At 40.5% G+C, this 14027-nt stretch overlaps 1 protein-coding gene across 2 annotated transcripts; it reads left to right on the top strand.

The window, feature by feature from the left end:
* The first annotated feature begins 2689 nt into the window (after nucleotides 1-2689).
* LOC125891972 (solute carrier family 35 member E2A-like) lies at nucleotides 2690-13899 on the top strand. Of its 2 annotated transcripts, none has more exons than XM_049581617.1 (9): nucleotides 2690-2975; nucleotides 3601-4057; nucleotides 5319-5454; nucleotides 5600-5727; nucleotides 6889-7009; nucleotides 7082-7135; nucleotides 7229-7301; nucleotides 7597-7742; nucleotides 11407-13899. In XM_049581617.1, exons 2-9 carry the CDS (start codon nucleotides 3790-3792, stop codon nucleotides 11633-11635), a joined length of 1155 nt encoding a protein of 384 aa, XP_049437574.1. In that variant the 5' UTR covers nucleotides 2690-2975; nucleotides 3601-3789; the 3' UTR covers nucleotides 11636-13899. The 2 variants fall into 2 exon arrangements, with proteins under 2 accessions (XP_049437574.1, XP_049437575.1); XM_049581618.1 differs by lacking the exon at nucleotides 11407-13899 and adding an exon at nucleotides 8917-9839.
* Nucleotides 13900-14027: the final 128 nt, after the last annotated feature.

The raw sequence follows: 14027 nt of genomic DNA, 5'->3' as shown, positions 1-14027 counted from the left end.
GTATGTATTTTTATTTATTGTGTTATTTTAGGTTTTCAGTGCTGAGAGAGAGCCAGGGCATAAAGTATTTCATTACATTAAATGTACACTGTACTTTTTAAATGTAGCTATATGAGAATAAACTTGAAGTTGAACTTTTTTTCTGTTTCTATTTTACTGCACTATTTTGAAAGTAGTCACCTCATTTATTTATCTGTTTGTTTTAAGTGGAAGAGTTAAAGGCAAACTCCAACACCAATTTTGCACACAGAAGCCAGTTTACCAGTCATGGGAAGTGCTACTCACCCTGTGAAAACAGCTGGTTAATGTCTTCTGTGGCTCTGGAGGAGCTTTAGAGAGGGTCTTAAGATGCTATAGGTTGCATTATGGGAAAGCATTTTGGGAGAATGACCTACAAAAGTCAGAATGTCTTCGGCTGCTTTGTTTTGTCCATTCTTTTTAGAAATCTGAATCTTACAAGTCCCCCAACTTAATGAAAGTGTAACTCTGAATCACTGAAATACCCCTTTGACATCATTTGTGCTGAACCAATTCTGATAATTAGAGATCGCCCTCCAGTGGTCACAGTGAGAAACTACAACTCCACAAGCGTTTTTATAGTATTGACATTGGTATCATTGTTATAAAATAATATTATCAAGTATTTGTTATCATATAGCAGTGAGCACAAGTTGTATCAATGTAATCATATCAAACTGACAATAAAAATAGCAACACAAGTGGGGGTATTGTACTGTATTTAACAATTATAACAAGTGTTCTGGTGTAGAGCCCAATTGATTTGTTTTTACCAGGGTACTAATGCATCTGGTAAAAAATAATCCAAGTGAGAAAATAAATTATTAGTTGTTATTAGCCATCACTATTACACATACCCATGTCCATTGCAAACAATATGGCACCAAGGAAACAGGCAGCAAAAAATAGGGAAAGCACGGTAGAAAAGTTGGATGATCTTCTTTAATAAATAGCCACAGGTTACATTAATGATGTAATGAATTACTGACTGAAATGATAAATGGATTTAACCATTGAACAAACATGACTCTCTCATTTTACCTCTCTAGCTGTCCCATTTTACCTGAACATATCATTGGAGTGAGGTAGGGGTTTGCTTGAAGGTCCAAAATTTCTTAATTATTTTACTTAGTAAAATATTTTCTTTATAGAAATATAATGATCCACAGCAAGCTCTAAAAATAACACTTATGGAAGTCTCCAGAATTTTAGGTGGTTTTCTTGGTAATCTACCAACAAGTGTCCCACATTACCTCACCCTACAGTTACAACCGTTACAACACATCTGCAACTTACCTTGTGAATGTTACTGAGGTTGCCCCTTTATGAAAATTATTGCATTTCTGTTGGCAGGGTACCTAGACTGTATATACTTAGGCTATTTATATAGCCTACAGTTTATATTAGGGTAAGATGGGGGTAAGATGCCCCCACCCCCTTAATTCATTTCCTGACCAATATATGGCACTATATCTACTCTCAACACATGTACTGGTTATGCACCAGCACCACTCGCTCCTGACTGGTGCGGAATGGTGACAGAAAGCGCCACAGTGGATGCCTGCCGCCCAGCATTGCTCTAGCTATGCTCTAGTGAATTGTGACACTTCATCTGAATTGCTGCATTCCTAAGCCACCAGAACTGTTGTAGGATAAACTGATCTCATTTCTGTCACTGAAAAATAGTGATCTACGTATTTATAATACGTTACACATAGAAATATTTGATATACATATGATGATGGGGGATTTGTGGGGAGAATCATTCAGTTTATTTTGAAAGAAAAAAAGATTTTTCTCCTTTTAAGTAAAAATGTAAAGCTGGATCCTTGAGGCAGGAAGCCCCCCTTAGAAAAGCCCCTTGGGCACCCTGCCTCAAAGCATTATCTAGTTTGATTATCCATCTTGTCTTTCTTGCTATATATATGTAACGTTATATGTGACTTTATATGACTCATATATAATAGTAGAAGTGCAATATTGTAGTTTCGACAGCTTAATAGCATTATGTGCTAGGTAGTTAGCAATCATTAGCATTACTATGTAGCATTAGCCAACATTTTTAGCAAGTTTGCTAAAGGAAGACATCCTGAAAAAAAGCAATTAGCCTGGAATGAAGGCTCAAAGACTTTTAGATAATCAATAAATGGGTCAGGGTTTGGATTTAAGTGAGTTTCATTTAGTCAGTTAGCTTGTTTTGAGCTAGACGCCCCTTTACAAGATTTTCCTATTGAAATATTTGTTTTAATTTTACAGATAATTTACTTCATTCTTAAGGAGGCATCTTCCCCCATCTCACCTGACTTTACAGAATTTCAAAATCAAATAAAAAAAAAGTGTTTTCTTTTTCAAGTAGGCCTGTCACCACCTTAAACCGTTCACTTTGAACACATCAGTTTTCAGCATCATCTTTTCGTTTCGTGGCAGCTGCGTCAAGTTGAAACAATTATCACCGGAAACGCAGCCATTAGACGTTATAAAATAAAAGCATTTTAAAAAATCTGTCTAAAGATGCATATTTATGACCAACTTTCTCTTGGAATCAAAAATACTTCAACATTTTCAGAGCAACTGTTACGATAGAAATAGTGTGAACGTCCGCTAAACCATAGCTAAACCTAGGTTTTATTTTGAAGGTCTCTGCCTGTATCGCGTTGTTCTGTCGGCTTAGCTTAACACTGCGCATTGTTGCTAGCAGCCACGTCTCATAGTCAGGTGCACAGATATGGGTAGATAGGTCATAGTTTGTGTATGAGTGTCGTGTCATTTACCACCTCCTCATGTTACGGAATATGGCTGACAGCAATGCTGGCTTTGTTTCCACTCCGCTGCTTCTCATGTTACCGCAAAAAAACAACGGCTAGCTAACGTCAGTGTCCAACTTCCTCTTTTATAACCCTCGCTGCTAGTTGGGGTTACTGTATCTCTCAAGTTGAAGCATCCAGAATCAAAGAGAGGTAAGATTTCTGTACGTTTAGAGTTTGCGTGTGAGTGCTGGCAAGTTGACAGAACTTGAAATCTCGTTTGCAGGTAGCGTTACACTGTTTGATTGGCACTTGGGAACAAAGCTCAGCGTCAACGTTGAGCTCACTCGGCTGTTCACAGCAGGTCTGTGTGAGAGGATGTTCATGTTTGGGTCACCTGTTCCCCTCGGTCTTTATTTCAGCTACATGCTCAGTTTGGAGGCTCAAACCACTGTTTCCTTTTCAGATGAGGAGCTCTGCTGGTGTAGCAATGTTAATGTGAATTAAGAATACCAAATAACGTTAGTGTTTAAAACAAGATGTTTGCAGTGTGCAATATTCAATAAACCAGTGATAAATACAGTAGAGAGTATGTAACAACACACAACAAACTGTCTGGAGTGTGAATGTCAAGTAATAGGGAGTGATTAGAAAATATGCATCAGGTAATTGTATGTAAAATACATGTATCTGATATTTAAAAAGCTGTGCGAAGTGGATGGACAACCTCTAAACCTGCATGTGACAGTATGATACAAAAATGTGATCTTTACTGGTGCATTGCAAAAGGATGATCTTTTTCTTCTGTTTACCTTTTGTCTCTCACCTGACTTTCCAGCTGCTGCAGCAGAAGACAGGGACTCCAGGACTTAAAGCATTCCCAGCATTTACTGCAAGACTGAAAGACTGAGCGACTGATCACTAGCTGGACCAATCAGAAGATGGACTAACCATCAAAACTCTCATCAACCCCCTTCTCTTCTCACCCACCTGTAGGGGCCCTGGGGGCCCTCAGGCAACAGGCGCAATGCCGGGCGGCAGGCATCCACTGTGGCGCTTTCTGTCACCATTCCGCACCAGCCAGGAGCGAGTGGTGCTGGCCCGCAGTGAGAGCCTGCCAGGGGAGCAGGTGCTAAAGATCACAGTCACGGAGACGACAGTGATCGAGGCAGAGTCAGGCGTGTGGAACTGGCGCTCCATGGCCTACCTGGGTCTCTGGTACTTCTTCAGCTTCTGCACCCTGTTCCTGAACAAGTACATCCTATCACTGCTGGAGGGGGAGCCCAGCATGCTGGGTAAAGAAAAGGAATAATATACCTCTGATTCTACTAACAGTAAAACTAAGTGGACTTAAAAAGGACTTAAACTTTTATTAGTAATATCTTATAGAACTGTACTGGTGGCTTTCAGGTTAAGCCCTTTATGTATTGCATATGTATTAATGTTACTGCTGAGTACTGGTATGGTAGTGGAATTTCTAACTTTTACAGTACCTTGAAAATATTGATATTCAATACCAATTTTGATACACTGGGGAAAAAATGACATTAAGGGCATAAAATTAAAAGATAAATATAAGAAGGCTATAAAATGACAACAACAACTTTTCTTGGCTTGTAGCAGGCAACAGCAGAATGTCTGTAAATCATAAATATTGTAAATATTAACAATAAATTAATACTTTTTTTACATTAAAGATGATAATATACTTCTAGTGCACATGCTCAAAAGCCTCTGAGATTGTCACACATTCAAAAATGCAATAAAGTGCAAGAAAAAAACAACGCCATGCTGCAAAGGCCTGTATACAACCACAGCAAGTAAGATGAGTCATGAGAGGACGGCACTGTGATTGTGAGGAGGCGAGGGTACGGGGGCACTGCAGTGGTGTGTCTGCAAGAGTGCGAGAAAATATTATCGACAGTATTGACACTGCAGAAAATGAGTGTTAAACCTGTCTCAAATATGTATTCATAAATTGATGTTTTTGACAGCACCACTGCTGAGCATTTCCAAAGCATGCCATGAATCTTAAGACTGACCTCCTGTCTTCCAGGCATGACAAACAACTTGCGTGAATATGTAACTTGCTTAAGATAGTTACTCCATACGCATGAGCAGCCTTTATTTGCTTTCTTTAAGCTACACGACATGTTGAGACAACTTTGAGAAAAGTCTGCTGATGTATTCAGAGACACTGGTATGTGGCAGGCAGTTCTTGGCATTCCAAACATTTTAATGCAAGGAACAGTTTAAATAACCTGATTCACAACGACCACGCTAGCTTGTTGAATTTCATTTAAAAAGTATTTTTCCAGTAATACATTTGTCTTTTATTAATATTTTTAAGGTGTGTTATATTACATTTGATGATATTGTAAATTTGATGAAAAGATAATAGAATTAATCACTGACTGTGTCTAAAACATGCAAACACTAGAGCAGGGCCTGAACTGACGTAGTTTGTAAAACCAGTTATTGTTAAGCCTATATTAGTCCAGCTGTGAAAAAACAAGGCCATGATAAATATAATGTCTTCTTCCATTTGCTCCCCAGGTGCCATTCAAATGCTCTCCACCACCGTCATAGGCTTCCTAAAGATGTTTGTGCCCTGTTGCCTGTACCAGCACAAGTCCAGAACTGAGTACCCCCCCAACTTCATCATGATCATGCTGTTTGTTGGACTCATGAGGTGGGTCCCCTCTCTTTTCAGTCAGTAATCACCAGTTGCAGAATAATGACTAGTAGCCTCTGAGGAAGTAGCACAGACTTGAGAAGAGATTTACAAATACTGATGCAGCACCAGCAGTGGCATAATCTTTGTCTGTATCTGTCAGGTTCACCACAGTGGTTTTGGGCTTGGTGAGCCTGAAGAATGTGGCAGTGTCTTTTGCAGAGACAGTGAAGAGCTCAGCACCCATCTTCACCGTCATCATGTCCAGACTGATCCTCGGAGAGTACACAGGTAGACACTGACTACGTTTACATGCACTAAATATTCTGTTTTCCAGTAAGCTGGTTACATAGCTAACAAAAATGAATATTTTACTAATGTTCCTGTTAACATGCAGCCATGCGTCCTGACCTGATGTGTTGTTTAACATGTCAGAATATAGAAAAGTGGTATGGCTTGAGCTGCCTGTGCCATTTTGCTGCATCAAAAAAGGATTTTTTTTTAAAGTTTTCCACCTGTAGTGGACTTGAACTGTGTGAACACGGCCTCCATCTTGTATTCCTTCAGCCACCTTCTTGAAACACTCGGCACTGTGATATTTGTGCATATCCAAAAACCTCTTAATGTCCAAGTTTTTCATAATGTTTAAAAGTAGGTGTGTTACTTTCAACCAGAAATGTGGGCTTTTTTCTTTTGGTTATGCACCTTTACTCCAGCCTTACAAACTGCTGACTAGTTGGTTTGTGTAAAATGCATCCATGACGACACACACAGCTGACCATAAACAGTCAAAAGGCTTTGTGTCACAAACTGTGGTAAAAACCCAACAGACACACATATGCGCTGAATAAATGTCCAAATAATGGCCCTAAAACCTGAATAATATTGGCATACCTCATTTGTCCTAATTGGAAAATGCTACATTAGAACACTGTCATATTCAGAATGATAGTAGAATATCACTGTGCATGTAAACATTGATGTTTTGATGTAAGAGGGGTCGGAGTGTAAAATGTCAGCATAACAGGGCTGTAGGAGTCACTAAATGTCTTCTCTTCTAATGGAGAGTTGAACACTTCTTCTTAGGATTTTGTTGACAGTACGAAAGATACAGTAAAACACTATCCATATTCTTGAATGAGCCAAAATACACTAAAAGCATGTAAAAACAGGTGAAAGACCTGTTAAAGACTGCTTCTGTACAGGGTCCTCTGATGCTTCAAGTCGGAACATCAAGGTTTATCCAAAGATAAATACTTTGGCTGACTTGTAAAACAGCAAAGCTTACAAAGGGGATCTACTAAGTAAACTTAAATTTGATTTTGTTGGTATTAATGTATGAAATGAGATTCTACCAGTAGAACTGCCACAGAGGAATCAAATCAAAGGGTTTTATGTTGAAGTGCGGCGTCTCGTTTCATTTGGCATGCCGTTTATTTCTCCAACCTGCAGGACTGTGGGTAAACATGTCCCTGTTCCCCGTCATGGCTGGCCTGGCCCTCTGCACAGCCACGGAGATCAGCTTCAACATGCTCGGCTTCTCCGCCGCCCTCTCCACCAACATCATGGACTGGTACTGCGGCACTCACCACAACTATCCCACAGCAGTGGGATGCTAGATTTAACCCCTTATTTCTCATCTCAGTTTGCAGAATGTATTCTCCAAGAAACTGCTGAGTGGAGACACGTACAAGTTCAGGTAAGAGACTGCAAACCCACAGATTTTATTACCGTAAAATTAAAAATTTTTGTGACATCAAAGGCTTGTTAATAAAATTCTGACTTATTTCAGCCCACCAGAACTGCAGTTTTACACCAGTGCAGCGGCAGTCATTATGCTTATACCTGCCTGGGTGTTCCTCTTGGTAGGTAAACACATAATTGCCACAGTTAATGTTGTATTGACATTTTGTTACAGTTAGGCAAGTGTATGTACAGTATGTTCTGTTCCTAATGTCTGATATAAGAAGCAGTAGGACTCTGCTGATTTCTACAGATGTGAGGCAGTGCAGCAGCAATATTTACTTAAGCATTGTGAGCTGATGTGTTGACAGTTTGTTCATTCAAAATACAGGATGCGGCAGGACTGAAGGTTAATGTTGAGGCACCAGTTATGATGATGATGTTGACAGTTGTCGTGCTATGTCTCCATGCCTACAGGACATCCCAATGATCGGGAAGAGTGGGCGAAGCTTCAACTTCAGTCAAGACATCATCCTGTTGCTGCTTTTCGATGGTGTCCTGTTCCACCTGCAGAGTGTTACTGCCTATGCTCTCATGGGACGGATTTCCCCAGTTACCTTCAGGTAGGAGACAGACACAAAACCTATTTTTTGACCACGTGTTACCACGTCTGGCTACTTATGTCAGCACTCATTACTTGTGTCCTGACTGGCTTATACCAGCTGCAGGTTTTGGTTTTCTGATGCAGCTGATGTTGAAGATATTTATACACACTGTTGGCCACTTTATTGGGTACACCTGACCGAATATGATCCCTTTTATCTCCAATAAAGTACAGAGTTCTAGGTAAGATTTATCAAGATGCTGGAAATGGCCCATGCTTATGAGATAACAACATGCTTTGCACGCATGCTGCAAATCCTCAATTTATCATCTTAAAGGGGAATTATGCCAATTTTACACATCAAAGTAAACTGTTTGTGGTCAGGTTGCATTGTGGGTAATGTAGGTGCCAAGTGTTGCCAAACAAAAAGAGTTTGTGTAATAGAAAATAAGATAACTCTGGTAGGATTGCAATGCTTAAGTGGTGTGGCACTCCTTTAAATGTGCTCTGTTGGACTCATATCAGCAAAATCTTAAATCCATCTGACTACACTGAAATCTCTGTCAACATGTTTAAATGATGAGTGCATCATGACTTGACACATTACCTGGTCAACAACAAAGCTTACGTACAGTGTGTTGTGACATTTAAATCGTGCTCAGTTAGCATTAGCCTAATGCGTGCCAAGAATTCAGTGCCAACACCGTTACACGGCTGACATTGGTTCTGTGTGCCCTGAGCCTAATTCTTACCATGACACACAGATGAACATAATGCCATTTGGGTTAAATTATGAATGGCTGTCAGTAGAGGATGAAAAGACGTAATGAAGGGTGGCTACTTCACTGCAAACCTCTAGGTGTGCTCATATGATATCAGCCAATGTTGCAACGTATTGTGTTATCAAGCTGTTTAGTTATCTGAATCACACATGCCACAAAAGCAACTGTCAACAACAACATATTTTGGTGGTTGCACAATGAATGGAAACACACAGATAATTGTACATGGCACAGAGTAACTGGTCTGTGGTTACAGGTAGACCAGGGCTATTCAATTACAAAGTCAATTGGGCTGGATTTTAAAACCAGAAAATGTCAGACAGTGTAGGTTACACCATCACAATGCCAAAACATTAAAACCACTGACAGGTGAGGTGAATACCATTGAGCATTTTTTTTTTTACAATGCAGTGTTTTGCTGAGAAACCTTTGGTTCTGGCATTCATGTGGATACTACCTGACACGCTCCACCCACCCAAACATTGTTGCAGACCAAGTACACCCCCGAGCAACGGCACTCCACAAAGGCAGTGGCCCCTTCCACAGCAGGACAATGTTCGATGCCACACCGTAAAAGCTGCTTAGTAATGGCCTGAGGAAAGTGGACAAAGAGGTCAAGACATCGACCTGGCCTCCAAATTCCCCGGATACCAACTTGGTTGAGTATTTGTGGTACATGCCAGTATAGCAGAGACACCAGCGAAACACGGTGGGGCCTCCTTGGATCAGACTTGGCTCTGACTTGTCCAGACGTGGACACAGGACCTCTGGGGGTCTCCAGTGGTGTCTGGCACCAAGGCGTTGGCAGAGGATCCTTTGAGTCCTGTGGGTTACGAGGTGGGGTACCAGCACATCCCACAGATGCTCGATTGAAATGGGATATGGGGAATTTGGAGGCCAGGTCAACACCTTGAGCTCTTTGTCATATTCTTTGGGTCATTCCTGAACAGATTTTGGGGCGTGGCACGGAGCATTGTCCACCAATCCCTGCCTTTGACACTCAGAGGTTGCCTCTGGGCCACATGTGGCCTGCGAGCCGCCAATTGAATAGGCCTAGTATAGACCCAGAATGCACAAAGTAGCAGGCTTGTGTGCATGAATGTTTGTTTTGCTTGGCAACAGTCCAGTTGTGAAACTATTTGTGTTGGCTGAGCCAAAATGATTAAAAGTTGAAACCTACAAATCCCTATCTGTTATTGCTTATTACATACAACTAATAATGGCACTTGTGGGGCTTTTGTATAAAAGTAACATCACACTTCAGCACTCAGCCTCTCCCTCTCACGTGATATTACTTAATTGTTTGATCTATGGGGCCATTATGGTAGCAAAATAGCTGCAAATGCATATCTCAATCTGTGTGTGCGTAATCAGATTTGTACATGTGTAAAATAATTTGTAAAAGCGTAATAAAGTTTGTGAATGCATACAAAAATCTGCAAATGTGTATTTAGAATCTTTGTGTGTGTAATCAGATATGTAAATGTGTAAAAAAAATCTACAAATCTGTACCGAGATTTGCAAGTGTATTGCAGTCTGTAAATCTGTACAATGATCTGTAAATGCGTACAACAATCTGTAAATCTGTACAACGATCTGTAAATCTGTACACAGATCTGCAAATGCGTACAGAGATCCATAAATATGTAGACAGATTTGTAAATACCTATATCTTCAGCTTTAACTCAGTCGGGCCTCTCAATTGGCTCTCTTTGTACATGTGATTTTTGCTACTCTTCTGCCATGTGAGATCCACAAATGCTGAGAAGATTTGTGTCTATAACTCAAAGTGTGCGTCACCCTGAACACAGGCTCACAGGCACTACTTTGCTGCACTGTTTTATTGTATGGACAGGCTGCAGCCTTGGAGGCCTATGGATTCTCATTTGCTCACTGTAAGTACATGTTCAGGTTTTTTGCAGTAGTTGTCATGAGTAACTTAGTCTTGCCAAGCTTTGTTAAAATAAAGTCGGTAACTTTATCTGTGAAGACGTTGTCTGCTCAGCCTACTAGTAGGCGGCAGCTTGAGCCTGTCAGCTTGTGCTCAGGGTGACGCACACTTTGAGTTACAGACACAAATCTTCTCATGCATTTGCGGATCTTACACAGCAGAAGAGTAGCAAAAATCACGTGTACAAAGAGAGCCAATTGAGAGGCCCGACTGAGTTAAAACCGAAGACATAGGTATTTACAAAAATGTCTACATATTTACAGATCTCTGTATGCATTTGCAGACCTGTGTACAGATTTACAGATGGCAATACACTTGCAAATCTGAATACAGATTTGTAGATTTTTTTTTACACATTTACATATCTGATTACACACACACAGATTCTAAATACACATTTGCAGATTTTTGTACGCATTCACAAACTTAATTACGCTTTCACAAATTATTTTACACATGTACAAATCTGATTACACACACACAGATTGAGATACGCATTTGCAGCTATTTTGCTACCATAATGGCCCCACATTGATCAGCCTAACTGCTGTGCTTGATTACAAAAAAGTTTCATCAACAAGTGCAGTTTTTTGGGGGGGTTTTCTCACTGGTCTGCACACCCTGAAAAAATTAAGAGAGAAAGTAACATGTACTTCGACTAATTTATCAACCAGGTACTTTTTATTTTTATTTGAGTAGGTTTCTCAAATAATAATTTCACTTTCACTTGAGTCATTTTTTTATGGGAGAAATTGTACTTTAACTTACATGTGGATTTTCTACCCACCACTGCCGGTGAACTCTGCCATTGGTCGAGTCGTGTTCTGGCATTCAAACCTGTAACCAAATGAGAATCTGTGCCATGTTTCTCCATAATGATCTCATTCAGGCAATGAACTGGATTCATCTGATGTTAACACCAACAGCAAAAACCTTCATCTCTTCCTCAGTGTTGCCAGCACCGTCAAGCACGCCCTGTCGGTTTGGCTAAGCATCATCGTGTTCAGTAACCCCATCACCATCCTCAGCGCCACCGGCACCGTCCTCGTCTTCATCGGGGTCTTGTTGTACAACAAGGCCAGGCAGGTCCAGAGGGCAACTTTGCAGGCCATGGCTGCCGAGCAGAACCACAAACCACTTCTGCAGGACCAGGACTTCCAAGCCTCTCAGTCACACTGAGGGCTTGGCGCGTGAGACTGAAATGCTACCTGGAAAAGGATCAAGGTATTAACAACATTCTGTTTGCTTATCTGTGGCTGTTCAGACAGGCTAACTGAATATCTGTTTGTTCTTTACTGTGCACACATTCTAGTTCAAGAGGACCGACTCATGTTTTGTTTTCCCAGGATCCATATAGTGTCACTGACATGTCTTAGAGCTGAAGGTAAATTTTGGTGACTGACTTTGTGTAGGTCAAATCCATCACTAGTCCTGTGCAACAGTATAGACAATATTCCTTTGTCTTTAACCTGACTGCATTCTTACAGTCCTTGATCCTTTGCTTTGTCTAATATCGGTCAGTAAAAGGAAAAGCTCAGGGCGTCCTTCAGCTTTTTGAAGGAAGTGACTTCTGTAAGCTCTTAGTCTTACATTTGCATTCCAGAGCGTGCTGCTTTGTTTCTCATCTGTGGTACAGCAGCTGCTGAATGTATGCTATTGTGAATATGTGTAAAGCATTGAAGCTGTAAGATTTTTAATCCTGTGATGGTGTAACCTACACTGTATCATACAATGTCAAACTGATCTCGCTTGCATCTGAATATAAGATGTGAGCAGGGCACCGGTGCCTGAGATGGGAGGCCTTTTCGGAGGCTTGTCCAGCCAAAGCTTCGACTTGCCGTTTGACACGTTTTTAAACAATGTGTGGAACATTTAAAAGCCACATACTGCATTCTAGGAATGCTCATCCTCCATCATGAACTGTCGTGGGTGTATATAGGGGTTTATGTACTTGCATTTTGTTCTTTGTAAACTGACTTTCCTTTAGTGCATGCTGGGATAGCAGCCCTGGCGACCCTGAACAGGAAAAGGGTCTTAAAGAATGACTGGATCGATGAGCCGCTGTAGGTCACACATTTCTAGTCTTATAGACAAACAGTATATTACAACTTGGGTTTTATTTTGTGGCTCGGCCCATCTGCTCTGTTGGTTATGCCCAACAGTCAGACCATTGAACAGGTTCAACAAGTTAGTCACAGTAAAAGCAAACTGTGAAATTAATACACAACTGCCTGCTTTAAACATCACAGTTTGCAAACAAAATTTATGGATCAATCATGACCTGCTGTTCTTACTGTAGCTGTTTGCACTCCGTTTTCTTGTGCAATAAGGCATCGTTAACGACATTACAAAAGCAATCACTTTTATTATTCTCCCTCCAAAAAAAGCATTACTGCTGGTTTACAAGCTGTCTGATTGACTGATCTGTTTGTGTTTCGTTCCCTGTTGGATCTGTTTTTGGCTTTGTCACCATGTTCCCAAATCTCAGGTGATTGCAGTGTTATCACAAACAACAGAGCCAATGGCCTGAACGATAAAACTCAACTTGTAATAAACCAGAGAGCCCCTAAAAGACCTCATGCATCAAACCCCTGTTAACTTTAAACAAGTAGGATTCAATATAGAACCTGTGCCACTGGTTAAAGCGTCATTTCTGTGAGCCTCCTGTGGTTGTTGCTACTTTTAAACACACATGTTGTTCATGAACATGTTTGTGATAAGAGCTGTGATGACAAATTAAGTGTTTTCCCCTCGTTGACATCTTGCCAAAAACAGCTACATGGTGCCAATAATGTAACATATGAATCTTTTTCTGATCTGTAATCACACTGCCTCACGTCTCCTGCTCTGCTCTGTGTGTGCGTCCACGTTCCTGTGCTGATTTGTCTGACGTCAGTGACTAACAAAGTCCATTGGGTGTCTGATAGGACCAATCTGTGTTAATCATTGCAAGTCTGACTATCAGGCTAGTTTTTGTGCCTCAAGAAGCAGTTTACTTTCTGTTCTTACATGTTGTGCTCACACTTGGGCAGCATTTTGATTATGACCACAAGGGTTGTCTTACTTGAACGCATTTGTTGTAAATTACGTTGAAACACGTTCATTCTGCATGGCTATTTTCCTGTTATTGTTTGAGATTTTCTCTCTCGGTAAAGTGCTTATAAAAACAGGTGTGGGCTCAGATTATATGTTTTTACCCTTTTTTTCCATGTTGTCTCTTTTGAATGCTGCTTCAAGAGGCGAGTCCAGGCAAACTGGGTTTTTCTGTTGTGTATTTGTATCATATTTCAAAGGTTGGAAGAGTGGAGGTAGGAAAGAGCAGGTATGAACTGTTTGTTTGGGAACGTGCAAATCAAAGATGTAAAAATATTGACTAATATAACTGTTGAGTGAGGATGTAATGATGTTTGTTGGACACTGTGCAGAAAATAAAGTATTTTCTCTTCAGCACATTGTGTGAGTGTGGTCTCATAGAATCCTAATTGTAACTAGTTTACACAATGTATCTTATGTTTGCACGTGTAAACAACACATTTTCATTTATTATTCAATTTGTAAATTGCTTTTTGAC

The sequence above is a fragment of the Epinephelus fuscoguttatus genome, linkage group LG7, assembly GCF_011397635.1.
Source record: "Epinephelus fuscoguttatus linkage group LG7, E.fuscoguttatus.final_Chr_v1".
Taxonomy (NCBI): Eukaryota; Metazoa; Chordata; class Actinopteri; order Perciformes; family Serranidae; genus Epinephelus; species Epinephelus fuscoguttatus.
This window is presented reverse-complemented; position numbering and strand designations above follow the sequence as displayed.